The sequence below is a fragment of the Lytechinus pictus genome, chromosome 14, assembly GCF_037042905.1.
Source record: "Lytechinus pictus isolate F3 Inbred chromosome 14, Lp3.0, whole genome shotgun sequence".
Taxonomy (NCBI): domain Eukaryota; kingdom Metazoa; phylum Echinodermata; class Echinoidea; order Temnopleuroida; family Toxopneustidae; genus Lytechinus; species Lytechinus pictus.
This window is the reverse complement of record NC_087258.1, coordinates 14,748,566-14,768,630: the sequence shown is the minus strand read 5'-3', so window position 1 is coordinate 14,768,630 and position 20,065 is coordinate 14,748,566. Positions and strand designations below refer to the sequence as shown.

The window sequence follows — 20,065 nt, the reverse complement described above, 5'->3', positions numbered from 1 at the left end:
GAATTATTTCGATACAAGAGTCAATTTTCGCTGTGTAATTCCCTTTTTATCTGGTATAGCTCGAACAACACAAATACAGAAGAAATCGGTAAATTTCTTTTTTTTTAATTCGAAACTTTATTTCTGCCCTATTTTCGAAATGCATGGATGATGCGGAAATTACATTGTCCTATACATACATTCCTCATTATTAAAGACTGTTTCAGAAGTAATTTTTGCAACCACTACGTAGACGCTTTCTGGAACGTTAAGAATCTATTGTCAAAAGCCCTTTATGACAAAGGAACCTTGATTGAAAATCGGTGAATCAAATACCAGTGTCGTCCTGGAAAAAAATGACATATGTGGAATGTTTCTTCAGCCCCGAATCAGCTGTTCACCAATTTCCGACAAAGACCTCAAAGCTGTTCATTGTTACTTGACGGGCAATTTTAATAGATTTTCTATGTTGCAGAATCCGTCCCCATTGCAGTTGCAAGTCCATTTCTTCACCTTCAACCACCCCCCTCTCTTTCTTTCTCTCTTCATCCCCTCTCTCTTTCTTCCTTCCACTCTCTCCCTCTCTTCCCCCTTTCTCACTCTCTTCTCTCTTTCCCTGAAGCTTAACGTGTATTATGAGACCGCAATAGGCAATCATGGTAATTAAGGCAATTTTTTTAAATTTACAAATAATACAGAAATTTGAGAATATATAAAATAAATATTCCGAAAATTCTTTTTGCCCAATTTATTAATCGTGGACCCGGCAGCCGCTGTACAGCGCCAGATCGACGTTGCTCTATCCCTCAAAACGTTGAACGCCAAACAAGTTACAGAAACTCCCATCTTTTAAAGGTCAAGTCCACCCCAGAAAAAATTTGATTTGAATCAATAGAGAAAAATCAAGCAAGCATAACGTATAAAATTTCATCAAAATCGGATGTAAAACAAGAAAGCTATGACATTTTAAAGTTTCGCTTATTTTTCACCAACCAGTTATCATGCACAATTCAGTGACATGCAAACGAGAGAGTCGATGGTGTCCATCACTCACTATTCTTTCGCTTTTTATTGTTTGAATTATACAATATTTCACTTTTTACAGACTTGACATTATTTATCAAATAGATATTTTCACAATTTTAAACCATGAAATATGCACCAAAATTGGATTTCTAGAGTGGATGATGTTTGAGTTATGTCATTTTCTGTAAAGGTTTTCTGTAATCCAAGGAGGATTTATGAGGACTTTTAGTATGTCATTCTAGAGGGGTCCGACCACTTGACCGAAGGTCTGCGAGACCGAGGGCCCGCGAGACCGAGGGCCCGCGAGACCGAGGGTCCGCGAGACCGAGGGTCCGCGGGCTGTCACCATTCTAGACATATTCATGGAATTTTCCTGAACAAGGAAAATCAGCTTGTTACCTGGAATTTTCTTTCTTAAGCCTATTTTGGCCTAATACTCTTGGCCTAGAACAGTTGCTGGTCTAAAATACAAGGTGGAGTATTGGTTTTGATGGACATTAATTGTTTATATGATGTTTGGACAGGAAGAATGTGGAGCGTTGTGGCCCAGTGGATTAGTCTTCTGACTTTGAAACAGAGGGTCGTGGGTTCGAATCCCAGCCACGGCGTAATTTCCTTCAGCAAGAAATTTATCCACACTGTGCTGCACTCGACCCAGGTGAGGTGAATGTGTACCCGGTAGGAAGAAATTCCTTGAATGCTTTGAGCGCCTAGGCAGCCCAGCTAAAGCCGGGGTAATAATAATAGCAGGGCCCACTGGGAGAACATTTTTCGGAACTGAAGTGGCTTCCCTGGGTAAATATACCTATATTATTATTATCATTATTATTATTATTAAGAATTTCCTTGCATATTTTACATGGCAAATCAAAGAAGATTGTAATTGAACTTCTTTCTTCACTATTCCCTCAAACTTTGAGTCGCCTATCGTACATTTCATCGTAATATTTCACAACCTTGTCAGAGCACCTGATGACGTCAGGAGGTAGTTCGTCACGTGACGGCATCCTTTTGGGCGGGAGGAAACACGTGCTTTTCACAGCAGTCCCGTAGAAATGAACCAAATCCATTATAAGCCTGTCACCAGGAGCCACCATCTTGGTAAATGCCTCGGTTGAGCCGTCCCATGTTAATAAACTGTCGTTGTACGGCAGGCTTACGGCATGACAGTAACCTGAGAGAACCCCACGAGGGTTTGATAGCAGATCGTCAGCGTCGATGACGATCGGATTGCGATCGATATTTGTATCTTGGAGATACCTCCAGAAATCGTAGAGTTCCTTGACGAAGTGACCAGATGGCAAGAATCGGTCATCGCGCTCGATATCGAACTTCTTTTCGTCAGCTGCGTCACCTGTCAACAGGAATGAATGATGATAATGATAATAAAAAAATAATTATGATTTCTGGAATCCCTCTTTTTATTTATTTGGTAGCATTTATCGGCCTCTGTCGCTATATCTGTCGGAGAAAGACAACTTGTCAGTAATGACCTGCTTCGTCTTAATCATATTTCTTTTTTCAATTCAAATTAATTTCTTACTAAGCCGTTACCTAAAATTGAATTTCTTGAATTTTTACAAAATATCATTTTTTTTATGGAGGAGTATAAATATTATATATAAAAAAATTTGTTAACAGAAGAAGGCGTAATTCCCTAAAATTAGGAGCTTGTGGTGTGATACGCCTGTAACACAAATACATGTATTGCAAATTCAATACTAGAAAGGAAGTAGGGCCAGGACAGGGCTGATATAGCTGAAAGAATGTTTATTTTCTATAGAATGGTTCTTTTTCTATTATAGGCCTGTACAAAATTGGCTATTCTTCTGATGGGCCAAGAAGCAGATTCCTGAAATCTCAGTCACACTACCCGTTACCTCAACTTCACACTATCCGGCCCACCGTTCCCACGACTTCTATAACTCACCGTAGTACGCCGATGGAACAATGTTTAAGTCGTTGGAACAAGTTCTATCACGTTGTGTCAAAGGGACGAGTTTGTTAGATAAGGGAACGAGTAATAAGTCTAGGTAACGCCTATAAAAAAAATCGAAAGGACGAGTTTGTATACAGGAGCCGTAGGAACGAAATATGAAGTAAAAGCAAATGTCATGTCACCTTCGGCAGGGCTCAGTATGGGTGTGTGGGCTGATGAGGGTGTGTGTGTGTGAGGGAGGGTGTGTGGGTGTGTGTGTGTGTAATTGAGCTTTTCCAGATGGGAAGGAATCGATCAGATATGAATATTTATGTTTGAGACCGACTTTTAAAGTCAACATCCGAAAGACGTGACCAGGGCTCGAACCTCAAACCTCCGCATCAATTTGGAACTTCCCCAACGTAGCTTGGATTACAGGCGCATGCCACCGAACTGCGAACATAAGTAGCCTACCTTCAAAAAGTCCAAGACCAGAGAAATGGTTGTATACCATCTTACGATAAGACAGTAAAGCACGGTATGGGTGTCTTATAAGAAAGGTGTGTCGATACCCATTCGGTAGGTATTCCCTATACCCCTCTGTCATAGCCATTCCCATATCTTTTGCAAAAACGTGTTTAGCGGTAGAATCTTCAAGGAGATGCTTTATTGATCCATATCTGCAAAAGAAAAATAAAGAAACAACAACATTTCTTTGGAAAGAAAGGAAAAAGTGTAAATGTCAGAATTCCCATTTTCATTCATATTGATGGCATGTTCCCAAGTGATGGTCATTGACTAACTTAAATATTTAACGCTGGTTTTGATTCGTCAAGCCTTCCCACACTCTTAAAAATGTTGGGCAAAAAGGACCAAATTTTTAACCATCACTGAGCAACATACTGTCCACACAACTATTGGTTAAAATCTGTCCAAATTGGGTAATAAAAACTAATAATTGGGTAACAAATTTGCTCAATTGGATAATAATTGCCCAGAATATAAATATTTTTAACCAACATACATTACCCAACACGTACAGTGGACAGTATGTTGCCCAACATTTGCCCAACTGCACTGATAATAACGAACATGCAAATATATAATCTTCAACGTAATACAAAGAAATCGTTGGCAACAAAACTTACGGGAGTCGATCAGCTTCAAATGGGGTGTTTGCCAAGATGTCTATCATCCCTTTGACCTTCTGGAAGATCTCTTCGTTTCCTAGGTACTCCATCGGGATGTCAAGTTGGGTTTGGTACTTGTATTCCACCCCTGCGGCTCTAGCGTAGCTGTATAATTCGAACCATACCTCACAATCCTCAACGAAGCTTAGGCATTTCGCCACAGCAGTCGAGATGGCACGTGGTGCGCACCAAAGGATCGTCCTGCTAGTATCGTCACATTTTGTAGAACACATTTCAAAGTTTCCTTGCAGTTGCTTATCGTTGATCGTTGACTCAGGCCCGTCTTATGGTTGTGTTCTGTCATTCTGTGGATTGTTTCAAAATGGCATATGTATGGGGCGTACGTTGCAATTAAGAAACTCACGTTGCAACGTACGTTACCTTACATCTTTAGGTTTATATTAGGGAATTTTGCAACCACTACGCATACGCTTTCTGGAACGTAGAGAATCTATTGTCAAAAGCCCATCATGACAAAGAAGTCTTTGTCGAAAATCGGTGAATCAAAACAGCAGTGTTGTCCGTGACTCTGGACAAACGACATATTTGATTTTTTTGCCAGCTCCGAATCTTAGAACGATCAGCTATCCATGCAGTTCACCACTTTTCGACAAAGACCTCCCAGGTTTTCATTATAATTTGACTTGCATTTTCAATGCCTTTGCTGTGTGCTAGAATTGATTCTGCGTAGTGGAGTGAAAACACGCTAATTGCAAATCAAGCGCGAAGACCGACAAGCCAGAAATTATGGAGTTTCCTCAGCGATGTACACATGTACGCAGGACTCAAGAACAGAGCATGTTTTTAGTCTAATGGTCGTCATGACAAAGAAGCATTTGTCAAAATTTGTGAATCAAACGAACATTTTAGTCTTAGATTCTGGACAAACGACACATTTGCAAGGTTTTGTCAGCTCTGAAATTATAGGACGAAACTGTTTTCCGGTTCAGCAATATTTTTGACGGCATTTTACAATATATTTTCTCTGATCGCGAATTCTCCGTACGCCGCTGTGCAAAATCTCTTTGTAGAGTAGCTATTGAACGCAATTCAATTACACATTTGTTTTCAATCTCATCTCTTTGGTTTGATTTCGAGTTTAACCGTAAGTTTCACGCAACGCCCCATTTTTTTCTGATATTTGAAAACTATAATGTTTTGTCGATTCGTACATAAGGGCACCAATGCTCACTCATGGACTGCTTGAAAAACAGGCGGGCGCACAGGGATAGACTGGTATAGGCAGTGCCAAATTCGGGACTATGGAGGGGGGGGGGGCACGGAATGGGCGTGTCCTTTAATAGGGTTTGGTAAAGAGCGGGTGTGCTTTATTGACGCGACTACATCAGAATCACAAATCGTTCTTATAATATTTTGCCAATTTAATCATTTTGATGGCATTTAGGGTTAAATTAAAGATCTAATGAATAAGATATTAATTAAATTTGATTATTTTCTTTCTGGAAAATTGGGGGATGCTAGTACAGGCAAGCCCTCTCTGAAAATAAAAATGTGGTGTGTGAAGGATATCACCCCCCCCCCTGGATTACGCCCCAAGTCGGTCGAATCCAAAATCCTATCATCATACCTGCTTCTGACGTCACAATTCTGATAGAAACAACATTCCAATCTTACAAAGATATTATACGATGCACTATTATGCACATGATAAAAATGAGGCCGAAAATGAAAATAATTGATATATATACTTACCAGTATAAGAGCTCCGATTAAAATTCAATATCATCTACGCTTAACGGAAAATGAATTATCCTATTATTTACAGCACATATTCGGCAACGTACACGACGTACATACGAACATGTTTTCAAGCATGGTTTCACCATGGAGCTATAATAGCTACATGATTTCACGTACAGATATGAATTGAGTCTCATGTTTGATCAGTGTATTTTCATATCGGGAGACGCGGTCACGTGACACAATATGCCTACGTAAGTATAATGCGGATCTGAAGGGGAAGTCTTTTCGCCAAAAAAAAGAGAGAAGGAAGAGAAAAAAGTAGAAGAAAAGAAACATAAAAGGTACAACAAGAGAATAAAAAGAAGGATAAGAAATGTGAAAAAAGTTATTAAAGGGGAAAAATCACAAATAGAAAAAGGTTTAAAAAAATAAAATAAAATAGCGTTCCGCGCTCGTTTTTCTTGCTAATAAGGATTACCTGGCGCTTCAAACATTCAATTTTCAAGACAATATTTGTATGCGTCGATAAATGTATGAACTTATTTGTATTGTATTTTCGATATTTGATATTGTTATTATATATTGATGTATCGAACAGTAATATTATAATACATTGTGATTGTAATGTATAAATGTAATTATTATATGTTCTTAAATTGTAATTTAACCTGCCGGCTAACTTAAAGGACAGGTACACCCCAACTGAAAAGCTGATTTGAATAAAAAGAGAAAATTCAAACGAGCATAACACTGCAAATGTCATCAAAATCGGATGTGAAATAAAAAAGTTATAATATTTTTAAGTTTCGCTTAATTTTACAAAACAGTTTTATGCACATCCTGTTCGGTATGCAAATGAGGGTACCAATGACATGACCCACTCACTATTTCTTTTGTATTTTGTTAAATGAAATATGATTTTTTTTTCTTCTCGTCATTGTCATGTGAAACGAAGTTTCATTCCTCCCTGAACATGTGGAATTCCATTATTTTAACGTCTTGTGGTTCGGGCAAGGAGGTGCTAATTGTAGTCGTAAGAATTGAAATATTATATAATTCAAACAATAAAAAACAAAAGAAATAATGAGTGAGTGACATCATCGACTCTCTCATTTGCATATCACTGAGTTGAGCATAGTACCGTTTTGTGAAGAATAAGCGAAACTTTAAAATGTCATAATTTTTCTTATTTTACATCCGATTTTGATGAAGTTTTCAGCGTTATTCATGTTTGATTTTATCTATTTATTTAAATCAACTGTTTTCTGGGGTGGACTTGATCTTTGATAGGTTGCCGGGCCTGATTCTTTGACATGATCTTTAATAAAGACATGATAATGTACTACTACTAAAATAAATAGATTTCATCTACTAGTTATTTTGTTTAGTGGCAGACTCATCCTCGTAATAAGTTCATAAGTTCATTTTATTTGTCTTTCAACTTTGAGTTTGAATACATGACAAACATACAAGTGTGTATGAAACAATAAGCAGAGTACATGATAGAACATACAGGTATACATAAAACAGAGTATGCAGAAAACATTGTTTTTAAATACATTATACAGCTTAAAACAGAAAAGAAATAATTTTAAAGGAAGACGATGAGACCTAAGTGAAGCAATGCTTGTAAATTAAGGTTCCTCATTACGAATTCAAAGAATATTGGATAAACAACACAGAAATGGCAATATAATATAATATGCTAACTAAAGAGAGAGGCGGGAGAGAAGAGGGACACAATTATGTACAAAAGGGACAAAAAAGGGGACATGAGGACAGAGACCAGCCAGGCCCGGGAAAGGGGGGGGGGGGATGAAACGTATTGATAATTTAGCATTAACTGATAAATAACACACGAAAAATAGGCTTTACGAATCACTTCCATAGTTACTCAGTAAATAAGATTTCAATTTTCGTTTAAACACTGTAGAACTGACAGCATGTGTAATGTCAGGGTCAAGTGCATTCCAAAAGGGTCCAGTGCAAACTAGAGTGCCCAAAGTGAACTTTGTTCTTGCACGAGATATATGGAGAGTGGAAGATTGTCTAGTATTGTAATTGTGTACTTGACTATTTTTCTTAAATATTAGTGCCAGGGCTGAAGGGAGACTTCCTGAATCAAAATCATACATAAGAGATCCTAGCTGCATAAAGTAAATATCTTCCACTTTCAAAAAGTGATTGTCATGAAATAAAACATTTGTATGGGCACGATAACTGACATTACATATACTTCTAATAGCTCTCTTCTGAACAATGATTATTTTTACAATTGCTTTTTTAGTGAGTTGCCCCAGGCAAGCACACCGTAGTTTAAGTAAGGAACAATTAATGAGGAATATAATATAAATACAATTTCTTTAGGGAAAACTGACCTCAACTTGTATATAACACCAGTATTTTTTGACAACAGTTTGCAGAGATGATTTACATGAAGTTTCCAGTTCAATTTCTCATCAATAAATAACCCAATAAATTTAGTTGAGGTTACTCTTTCAAGACAGACATTATTAAACATTACATTGCCAGGCAACTTTTTTAAGGAATTGCTAAAAAGCATATCATTTGTCTTTTGAAAATTAAGTGATAATTTATTGGCTTGAACCCACAAGATAACATTCTTATACACTAAAAACATCAGCAAAGAAAATAAAGGATAATTTGTTTGATGAATTTTGAAAATCATTTATATACAGTATGAATAAGAGAGGTCCTAGAAGAGACCCCTGAGGTACACCACATGTAACAGTTTGCACGCTGGAATTAATTTTATTCAAAGATACAAATTGTCTCCTGTCAGTGAGATAACTCCTAAACCACTCAAGGGCAACACCTCTCACTCCATAATGGGATATCTTATGTAGCAAAATTTTATGATCAACTGTATCAAAAGCCTTGGAAAAATCTAAGAATGTACCAATTGTGCTCAAGTAATTATCCAAGGCAGTGGCAACCTTATCAACAAAGTGCAACATGGCATGTGTAGTTGTATGCTTCTCGCGAAACCCAAATTGAAAATTCGAAAAGATATTTGACTTTTTAAAGAAATGTATGACCCTTGCATATATGAGTTTTTCAAGGATTTTTGAAAAAGATGTCAACAAAGAAATTGGACGATAATTGGTCAACAATTCGGGGTTGCCTTTCTTAAAAATTGGCACAACTTTTGCAATTTTCATGCTTCTAGGCACAATGCCATTTGACATTGAAAGATTAAAGATGTGAGTAAGAGGTGTCAAGATTCCTACAATAACATGTTTAATAAGTTCATTTTTAATATTATTACAGCCTGGGCTCTTTTTACTTTTGAGAGATCTAACCACATCAGTCAACTCTTCCTCACTTGTAGGCAAAAAAAAAAGACTTTCTAAAGTAGGCTCAGACAAGAAGTCAACACAGGTTTTTTGACAGGGTGGAATAGCCGCCTGTAAATTTGGACCAATATTACAAAAAATAATTGTTGAACTCTTCTACAATAACACTGTTATCATCCACAACTTGATCATTTATGATTACCTGTTTTATCTTTGAAACCTTAAGTGGCGCTTTAAAAACATTTCTGATCACTTTCAAGGTATCCTTATTATTATCAAAAGTCGCTTGGAATTGAGCACAGTAAACTTGCTTTTTAGCATTACGCAGTGTAGCAGTTAAAGTATTTCTATAAGCTGAATATTTCCTATACAAAAATGCTGACTTTGTTTTTTTATACTGGTAATACATCTTATTTTTTTATTAATTGAGTTTAACAAAGATTTGGTAATCCACGGCATACGTGGAACTCTAAATCGACTCTTATTTCTACAATTAATCACAGGTACGTTCTCGTCATATAGAACCATTAATTTTTTCATGAAATTATCAAAGGCACTCTCAACACTTTGGTTTGAGAGTATGTCACTCCAATCAGACGAAGTTAACGCTTCTCTGAGCCGAGCAATATTTTCAGAATTGCTTTGGCGAGTATGGGTGTTGTTAATATTTGGATCCTTATATTGTCCTAAAGCTAGTTTAGTAAAATCAGGAAAGTGGTCAGATAAGTCAGAAATTACTACTCCATAAGACGGAGCTGGTTGCGAATTACTAAAAATATTATCAATAAGTGTGGAAGATGTATCAGTCACTCTGGTAGGCTTTGTGATTAAGGGTAACAATGAAAAAGACATTAACAGATTCAAGAAGTCATCAACGTGAACATTATCATTGCAGTGTAATAGATTTTAATATGTTAAAATCCCCCATCAAAAATAATGGTATATGAGAAAGCAAAGCTTTTTTCAATATATTTTGCATGTCATCTATAAAACTTGTGAAATGTCCATGGGGAGGTCTGTAGATTTCTCCTAGAACAACATTTCTTTTATTAGGAAGCAAAATTTCTATAAATACAGCTTCCAAATGATCGGTCTTTAAATTAAGATCATGACAAACCTGATAATCTAACTCAGAAGGGACATATTTTGCAACACCACCACCTCTTTTATTTTTCCTATTATTACAAATTATATCATAACCTGGAAAAGAAAAGAGATTCATATCATTTTCACTAGAAAACCAAGTCTCAGAGACGCCAATAGGGACAAGCCCTGGGTTGATATTACTACTGAATGCTAATACATTATCAAAGTTCTTACACAAGCTGCGAATATTCATATGAAGGAGAGTTAGGTCAGTGCTCATTCTGGTATTACAAACTAATTCCAAAAACTGTTTTTCTGTGCAATAGTTACAATCGGGGACAGCATTACGCATGTTACCATTTATACTACAGCGATTAACTTAAAAAAATTACAAATATCGTCTTCAAACTGAGCCATTGTAAAACAAAAAGGAAGTTGAATTAGCATGAGACGTGCAACATGATACAGGTAGGACTGGCTGGCTATCACATAAACATACATGAAAAGTGTAAATGCATGCATGTCCTCGATGTACAGGTAGAGGGTGAGAAATAAAGGAAGGAGGAAGGAGAAACAGGAAATATGTACAATGATGCACAAGGCAACATATTTACAGATAGGCAAGGTGTATAGAAGTGTCATGAAGAAGAAAAAAACAACAACAACAAAATAGTAAAAAGTTCGGTTCGTAACAGGTAGAGTGGAATATTAAAGCTAGAAGCTTTAATAAACAAAAACAAAAAAAATCCTATGCTACAAGATTGAGTTATCCTCTGGGATCTGGATGGGAAAAAGGTTAAAGTTACTGTTAAACAATTGGAGACCAGCGACAGAACACAGTCAGAAAAGTAATAAATAGTGTCACCTACAGTCTACCTGTGACAAGGTGAAAAGGGGCTTTTTCACAGTCACACCATCTCTGGTGGTCTTCAGGGCAGCCATGATCCTACCATCGACAGACCACGCCGCTTCAACCTTCGGATGGGCAACTAGCTTCATCAGGACTTGATGGTTCAACTTCGTCAGGTCATCTTGAATGACGTTCCCGCTGCCCTTGAGGTGACGCTTGCTCTTCATGATCTCTGCTTTTTTCCTGTACGAACAGAATTTGACTAGTAAGGGCCTCGGTTTGCGTCTGTGGTTAGTATCATCATCATTGACTGGTCGAGGTTTTCCAGATCGGTGAGATCGATCAATATCGGACTTTGTCAGGGCGCGATTTAACTTTTCGGACACCACTTTGATGACAAGGTCATCCGTATTCTCGTCCGAACTCTCTGGAATGCCAAAAACCCTGACAGAATTCCGTCTACCATACTGTTCAAGATCATTGGTGCTTTTCTCCATCAGCTTCACCCTTTCTTCCATCATGTCGAGGGAGCGTTTTAGGGCTTTAACATCAGCTTCAGCCCCCCACTTAAAAAAAAAACCGTGTACAAAAACGTAAAAATTACCATAGGATTGTGATTTTTTTCCATGGTCAGCCCCCCCCCCCACTTTTGGCTCAGCCCCCCCACTCTGAAAACCGTTCCGCGGCCCCTGTTATAAATGATAATAAAAACTAAACTATCACTCTTACTCTTATGTCAATTATTGGGACATCACGATCGTTAAATTTTGCTGCATCTGCATATAACTTAATTCTTATCTTCGTCAATATTATACGATGGTTTGGAAACCATATATTTTGTTATTTCCGTTTTACCAAACGACTTTTGAACATTGTGTATCATTGTACACTCCTCCAAATAATGATCCCTTTCATATATACATATCTCCCATGCCCTGATATGATTTTGCTTTTCATTCATATTTTCCTCATCAAGTTCCGATTTAATCATGTCAAATGCTACCAATAAGTATACAATATATATTGTTTCTAATATTTAAACACATATTTTTCTTCCTGGTTTTATATATTTGTCGCACGTATCAATTTACTTTTTTCACTCATTACAAAAATGGTTACAAATCCATAAGCGCGTTTATTGTAACCTGTGTAAAACATTTCTCTTAATTTCAGATATCATATTGTATTTTTCAAGCATTATTCATTACCAATCATATTTTTATTCATCCATTATTTGTTATTGATTATTGATATCATATTGGTCCTTTACACATGTTACACTTTCTTTTTTACTTTGAACAAAAATGACCTATGATTTTTTTTTACCTATACACGATTTCAATTCAGTTCAATTGAATTTTGTTTATACCGTTGCAGATCTTACTTTTTTAATGTAGTAAACTTCAAAATGTATTTAAACAGAAAATAAGTCCCCTCTCCATCTCCCCCACTATATGTCTGTCTTATACTCCCTGATGGCTCCCTTTTTACATTTATACCCCCCCCCCTCTCTCTCTCTCTCTCTCTCTCTCTCACACACACACACACACACACACGGTCTATCGAGCCTATTCCTGAAAATCTGTTCGGAAGTTATGCGAATGACTGGTGACCCTTTCTTAGGAACTAAATCAAAACCAATGAAAATCTGATGTGTATCACTTACCACAGGAAAAGACCACCAGTCTTTCGTAAAGCCGCTCGTAACTTACGATGCGGTTTTTGTACACTTATTTGTAAACACTTTTCAATGTAATCAATCGTAAAAAAATGCAAACGGATAACCGCATAACTTTGTGTTACATTTTTTTAATAATTCAATTATAGTTTACAAGGTTTATAGATACATCCAGGAAACACAATCATGAATACAATTAAATCATGTCAATGAGGATATATTCACATTCTTACTTTACTTCTCAATATACTAGTATATATATATATATATAACGAAAAGGTACGCAAAGAGTGTGTAATATAGCGTATTCTGATTAAAGAAATTTAAGTAAAAAAAAACAGTAATATTCATCGATGATTCGAAGTCCAAGTGGCGGATCCGGGGGGGGGGGGCATATCCAACCCGTGCCCCCCCTTTTGAGAGTCCAATTATGAAAAAAAAATGTAAATATGCCGTATTTACCCTAGTGTGTCCCCCTTATTGAAAGTGAGGATTTTTTGTTTTTTGTTTTTCTGCTTGTGAAATTTTCATTTAGAAAATGTGCCCCCCCCCTTTAGAAAATCCTGGATCCACCCCTGTCGAAGTCAATAATATTACATCACAATTCCACTCTCTTTGATTGTCAGAAAGATTTTCTTTTCTTTTAATAGCAATATATTGTTCTTCTGTGTAAGAAGAAAGTGCCATTCTTCCGTAGGCTTAATGTGGATGTTTTTAAAGCATGTAATAAGAAATCACTATTTTTTTATTTGAGTGATTAACTTGTAATCGAGCATTATAATTGAATCATCCGATCATATACAAACATAAATAATCAGAAATAATAATCATGTTAATGCATGGCAATGTCGACTTTCCAATTTACATGCTGTCAAGCATTGAGTTTAAATACGTTAAGACTCTGCCTCTGTCTTTATCAGTTTATATAGAAACAAAGTACGGAAAACGGAAATCTACAAAATAATTCGAATCGGACCGAAGAAATCTTTTACATTTTTGGTCCTTTTTATTATTTGAATATTTATCTACATGTATATATTTATTTACTTATTTATTTATTTCATTGATAAATATTTCTGTTTTTATCTTTTACATTTAGTTATATTATATTTATTTTTATTCTTCAAATCTTTTTATCAATTCATAATAGTTATTTACGGATTCATTCATCTATTTATTTTTATTTCTTTTTAGGGGTGGGGTTTAGATATAATATACATCATGCTCGAGTTTGTGACTGCAAGAGCTATTTGAATAAATAGAGAAAAATCCAACGAGCTTAACACTGAAAGTTTCATCAAAATCGGATGTAAAATAAGAAAGTTATGACATTTTCAAGTTTCGCTTAATTTAACATAATTAGTTATATGCACATCCTGGTCAGTATGCAAATGAGGAAACTGATGACATCACTCACTCACTTTTTATTTTGCATTTTATTATTTGAAATATGAAATATTATAATTTTCTCCCCATTCTCCTTTGAAACAAAGTTTAATTTCTCACTGAACATGTGGAGGTACCATTGCTTAACATTATATGGTTCAGTCAAGTTGGTCCTTATTGTGAAATCTGTTAAAATTGATATATTGTATAATTCAAACAATAAAAAACAAAAGAAATGGTGAGTGAGGGACATCATCGATTCTCTCGTATGCATGTGACTAAATTGTGCATATAACTTTTTTGTGAAAAATAAGCGAAATTTCCAAATGTCATAAGTTTCTTATTTTACATCCGATTTTGATGGAATGTTCAGCATTATGTTTGTCTGATTTTTCTCTTTTGATTCAAAACAACTTTTTTCTGAGGTGGACTTGACCTTTAAGTCACCCTTGTTCTTTTTTTATCGTACACCCACAACAAACTATGTTGTCCTATCCGAAGTAGAGTTAGAAATTGTGATAGTCAATTCCATTTAAAGCACTATCAAAATATTTTTGATGGAATGACCATGGAGCTAACACAGAATGACCAAAGTATGACAGCCTTTAAAAAAATGCAAATTCCATTCATGACTTGAGTGGGCGGTACTTTAATTATGCACAGTTTAAAGAAAGGCCTGACCATTACAAAAAAGTGATGAGAGAAAGTAGCCTGGTCTCATATATAAATTCAGAAAAAAGGAGGGCTAATGATTTTACTCAATAAGTCCTTCATAATTACGTACACTCTTAAAACAAATCAGTCAAACTTACCAGACTAGTAGTCAGCTGGGTGCAGCTGATTGTCTAGTCACATTTCTGACATTCTAGTCAGAAATAACTCTGTTCTAATACGACTAGAATAACAGTTGCACCCAGCTGACCCTATTAACTAGTCATTTTTGACTGACTTGTTTTTAGAGTGTACGTAATACGAAAGAAAAGTAATTGTTCTAATAGTGAACCTCCGAGGCCTTGGACATTAACAGTAGTTGTTAAACCAATAATCTCATCTAAACTTTCAATCTAGCTTCATACATTTCATCAAAATAGGACATGACCTTATCAGAGCATCTAATGACGTCAGCCGTTAGTTGATCACGTGATACAGATTTACTTGGAGGCAGAAAGCAGCTGCTTTTCATGGCCGTTCCGTAGAAATGCACCAGATCCATCAGTAGACCATCTCCGCAAGCTTTCATCTTCTTGAAAGCTTCTACCGATGCGTCCCATTTGAGTAAACTATCGTTATAAGGCAACCCCACGGCCGCGCAGTAAGCTGAAAGCGTCTCAGCTGGTCTGGTCAGTAGATCATCACCGTCAATGATGATAGGGTTGGGATCAGTCCCGGAGTCTTGGAGATACTTCCAGAAGTCGTATAATTCCTTTACGAAGCATCCAGGAGGAAAGAAGCGATCATGTCGCTCAACATCATACGTTTTTTCGTCCGCTGCTTCACCTACCAATTAAAATATACAAAGTAAGATTTTAAAGCAGATACGAGCCAGCAGGTTTAATAGCATCACCTTACCCAAATCTAGCTACTTCCGTGACCCATAATGCAACTTCTTGAGCAGTGTAGCATACCAGTGGCATAAACGACCAAGAAAAAAAAAGAGAAAAGGGTAAAATATGATATTATTTTTTTAACATTGTGTCAAAATCTATCACAAAATTTGATTGAATTTTGTAATAAAAATGCCAACACTTGAATTTTGCTGGTTCGCTGTGCTTGCTCTCAACTTTTTATTCTAAATAAGTTTTGCCCGATACGCCATATCTAGCCCCTTCAATTTTGGGGAGCTCATGACGCCACTATGCTGAATTCTACTTCCAATTGACCTCTTACGTGCCTCAAACTCTGTATCTATAACTTTGTCGATATGTGTAATATGGGGGGGGGGTGATTTCATCTTTTGACCGTTTTACCCCACCCCCTAAAATATCATTGTCTACGTTTTGATGAAATCCTTCCTTTTGGACAAGCTCAAATGGGGGGAGGGGTAAAGAACGCCGGACCCAAAGAGTTTCACGACCAAGAAAAACAAGGGTGAAAGAAATGAAAGGAAATGAAAAACAATGAACTAGAATTTGATATAATTTTATGAATAAATGTGAAAATTTATCAAAGATTTTTTTTCAATTATTTCAAAGGCTAAAGAAATCTTGCTCGCTTTTTTAGAATTTTTGCCTCACACGTTAAGTCTGGTCCCCTCAAGATTCTTGGCCCATTGATTTCAATCGTTGCCTTTCGCTACTGAGTAAAAAAACTCACCTTCGAGCAATCCTAATTCAGAAAACTGTTTAAACATTGACTTCCGGTACGAGTGGATGGATCTGAAAGGATTCCTGATGAGTAATGTATGCCGATAACCCTTGGGTAGAAACTGATGATACCCATCAGGAACTGCAAAAGCCATATCCTTGACAAACACGTGTTTAGCAGTAGAGGCTTCAAGACGACGCTTTACCGAGCCGTATCTGTAAATGGTAAGAAATTACAAGGTTAATCTATGATAATTGATGTAGCGTTATTATTGTTAATGTTGAAATTGAATGTTAAGTTTAACTCAAGTCACTCCTCTGTATTCGAGACAAGGACAAAGATCTCAAAGCCAATACGCATCAGCCTCGGGCGGATCCAGGATTTTGAAAAAAAAGGGATGCACATTTTCCCGAGGTAAATTTGAGAAGCAAAAAAATTAAATGAAATGAGATATATATATAATGAGAATTTCAAAAGGGGGCACACTAGTGTAAGAACAGCATATTTACATTAAAATATTGATTATGGCTCTCAAAATGGGGGGGGGGGGAGGGAAAGGCAGGATGTGACCCCCACCTCCCCCCCCCCCCCCCCGCTCATGGATCAGCCACTGGAACCAGTAGCCTTGTATAGGCACCATCTCAAATGTATATATATATGTATATATATTCTTCTTCGGCAGTCGAAGGAGACTTTTCCGAAGTCTTCTTCGGCATATAAGTAATAAAATTATTCAAATAACCATTATTGGTTTCGTAAAATGCCGTAAATATAAAATCGTAGATAGGATTAGTAGAATAAATATGATTTTGTTTTAGATTAAAAAGAAATTCTTACGGCAGGCGATCAGCTTCATTCTTAGTTTGAGATAACACATCAAGCATCTCTTTGGCCTTCTGGAAGATTTCCTCATTTCCCTCATACTCCGTTGGAATAACAAGTTTGGTTTGCAGCTCGTACTCCACTCGTGTCACATAGCTGTAGGTGTAGGGTTCGAACCACACTTCGGTGTCCTCGATGTTGCTCAGACACTTGGCAAAAGCAGTGGAGATTGCCCGCGGTACGCACCAAAGAATGGTCTTACTTCCATCTCTACTATGGCCATTTTCGGTAGAAGCCATCGTGATGAAAAACTTTCAATTATGATAAAAAGTAACACATGGAAGATTATTTTAGTGCGCGAATAGCCGACCAGATGATTTCAATCTCTCCTGACAAAGTATGTCAAGTTGACTCTTGATGATAACTTAATGCAATATAATCTGGACCATGTTAACTCGAAGGCATTGGTAAAAGTCCTGAAAAACCAGCTCTTGAGCCATATACTATGCATTCACCTTGTAATTCAAAGTCGTTTGTGACATTAAAGTTCCAAATCTGTATCCGTCAAAAGATGTGCACTAAGTTTCAACATGGAAAAATAACAATTTGATTGTTCCTTTCACTTTTTTCGGGAACGATATTGATGCCACGTGTCAGAATGAATCCTTATTTTTGAAAAAAATTTCAGTCCAGTCCACTGTTTAAGGAGAATTATAAAGAGATGAATTTCTATTACTCGATGAAGCTACTGGTTCACGGGGAAAATGGCCTGCTGCTATAAGCCGGTGACTTTATATATAAGCCAATATTGTAGTTTGGCTGGGTGCCTTGTAATTTGACCCATCGGCCTACATTATGTGGTTGACTAAAGGTTACAGAAATCAAAAGATATGGTATGTATGTGTTGTATGGGGCTATTATATGGTTTATGGTATGCTATAAAGTAATGTATCATCGTGAAAAGGAGGTGGCCATAAGAGGCTGACTCAATATGACACATATACAAGTGTTTACTTTGCTGCCGTTAATGTTTTTTCCATTTTCGTGAAACAATCTTTACCCTTTAGAGAGGGACTCACGATATTGAATTTTGTCAACTTAACCTTGAATGATTGAATGTTTTCTTCAGCTGTTCTTAAGCTATTCAAGACTTTTGTCATATATTACGTCATGAACTGCGAAAATAATCGTGAGTAAAATAAATATTCAAAAAATGAACAATAAATCAAAACGTTGGGTTTCACAGGACTCAGTCATTGACCCTCTTTTTTTCTAATTGTGTATATATACACAATTACTCCTATCAAAAATCTAAAAATATGCCTCACTTTTCTTCTATATTTCAATTGCAATACACCTATCACTTATATTCATATCATTGCTAGTCAACAAATAATGTCTTTCAGATCAGTTTCAAATCAACAAATTATTTCTTTAACTAGGAAATAAATCATAGTATATATATTTGTTTAATTCTAGTATCTTTTCTTTTAATTGTATTAAAAAAATACGTCTCATTCATGTGCTTTATCCCCTCTGTCACTATGACATGACCGACTGGTTTCTAACTTAAATGACCACATTAAAATTTATAATACCACTTTCAAGAAGTATTGTGACATTACAAAAATAAAGTGTACATTGCCAATTCATCTACTGCCAACTCGTCCACTCACCACATGGTCTACTTACGTTTAGTCTAATATGCCAATCCGTCCATCAAAATTTCGTCTAACAACCATTGGGTCCATTAACCATTGGGTCCAATCATCACTTCGTCTAATCACCATTTGGTCTATGATTGTCTCGTCTCATAACCAGTTGATGTAATATGCATTTCATTTTCACTCATTTTGCACAATTTTAGACCAAATAGTATATGGACTAATTTGCTATTGGACCAACTGGTTATTAGACGGAATGGAATAGGACTGAATGAAAGTAGATCATGTGGTGAGTGGACGAACTGATGGTAGACCAAATGATAGTAGACGGGTTGGCAATTGGACGAATTGACATTAGACGAATCGGAAATAAACCAAGTAAGTTATTACCAATGATATTTTGTATTGATATGATTTTACCTCATGACATTCCATGCCAAGTTTTCGTCTTTTTCATCTTTTCCAAACACATCTCCCTCTCTCCTTTTAAATAAAAAACTACTTTCGTCATTGTTTCAATGATTAATCTTGAATCTAATTTGCTTTTCAACAAATGAATTTGAAGGGGAATATACATGCATGGTGTACGAATATACATTGCCATGTTTGTCGGATTAGCTATCTGCCCTTCCGAGAGGTTGGAGTGTAGGACAAACAAGATTCGTGGTCAATGCCGCTTGGATCTTCTTGATCGTGAATGAGGTCATTGCAACCACTCGGTCGATATACCCACAGGGACAAAATGTAGGTCAAATTCTCAACTCTCCAATGACAACTAGAGGTAGTAGGTCCATGATAATATTGTCAATACAGACCAGGGTAAACATGGTAAACTTCTGCTTTTATGGCTCAAGACTCATTTCCAGGGTGCTTATAGGTTTATAGGGCTGTTCTAATATTGAAAAAAACAAAAACAGAATGGAACAATATCAACTGGTGGGGCCTATGAAATAAATCAAATTTAAACAAATTCAGCAATCAACTGCGCTGATTTTTGTATGTCTTGTATTTCTGAGGGTAGATTTGGAATTGCTGATCACATCGTCTATATTCTTACTAAGGAGTCATTAAAGCAAAATATTGGTTTATTGTTGTTGCTTCTGTTGTTGTTTCATGACCACTCGTTTAGATTGTTTGGTTG

At 36.4% G+C, this 20,065-nt stretch overlaps 2 protein-coding genes across 2 annotated transcripts; both read right to left on the bottom strand.

The window, feature by feature from the left end:
* Positions 1-1,913: 1,913 nt before the first annotated feature.
* On the bottom strand, positions 1,914-4,369 carry LOC129276200 (uncharacterized). The gene is made up of 3 exons (XM_054912616.2): positions 4,072-4,369; positions 3,398-3,603; positions 1,914-2,359 (listed from the first exon to the last, which is right to left on the bottom strand). Exons 1-3 carry the CDS (start codon positions 4,344-4,346, stop codon positions 1,914-1,916), a joined length of 927 nt encoding a protein of 308 aa, XP_054768591.2. The 5' UTR covers positions 4,347-4,369.
* Positions 4,370-13,872: 9,503 nt separating this feature from the next.
* Positions 13,873-18,152, bottom strand: LOC129276201 (uncharacterized). The gene is made up of 3 exons (XM_054912617.2): positions 17,276-18,152; positions 16,448-16,653; positions 13,873-15,631 (listed from the first exon to the last, which is right to left on the bottom strand). The coding sequence occupies exons 1-3, from the start codon at positions 17,557-17,559 to the stop codon at positions 15,186-15,188; spliced, it is 936 nt and encodes a 311-aa protein (XP_054768592.2). The 5' UTR covers positions 17,560-18,152; the 3' UTR covers positions 13,873-15,185.
* Between the last annotated feature and the right edge of the window lie 1,913 nt (positions 18,153-20,065).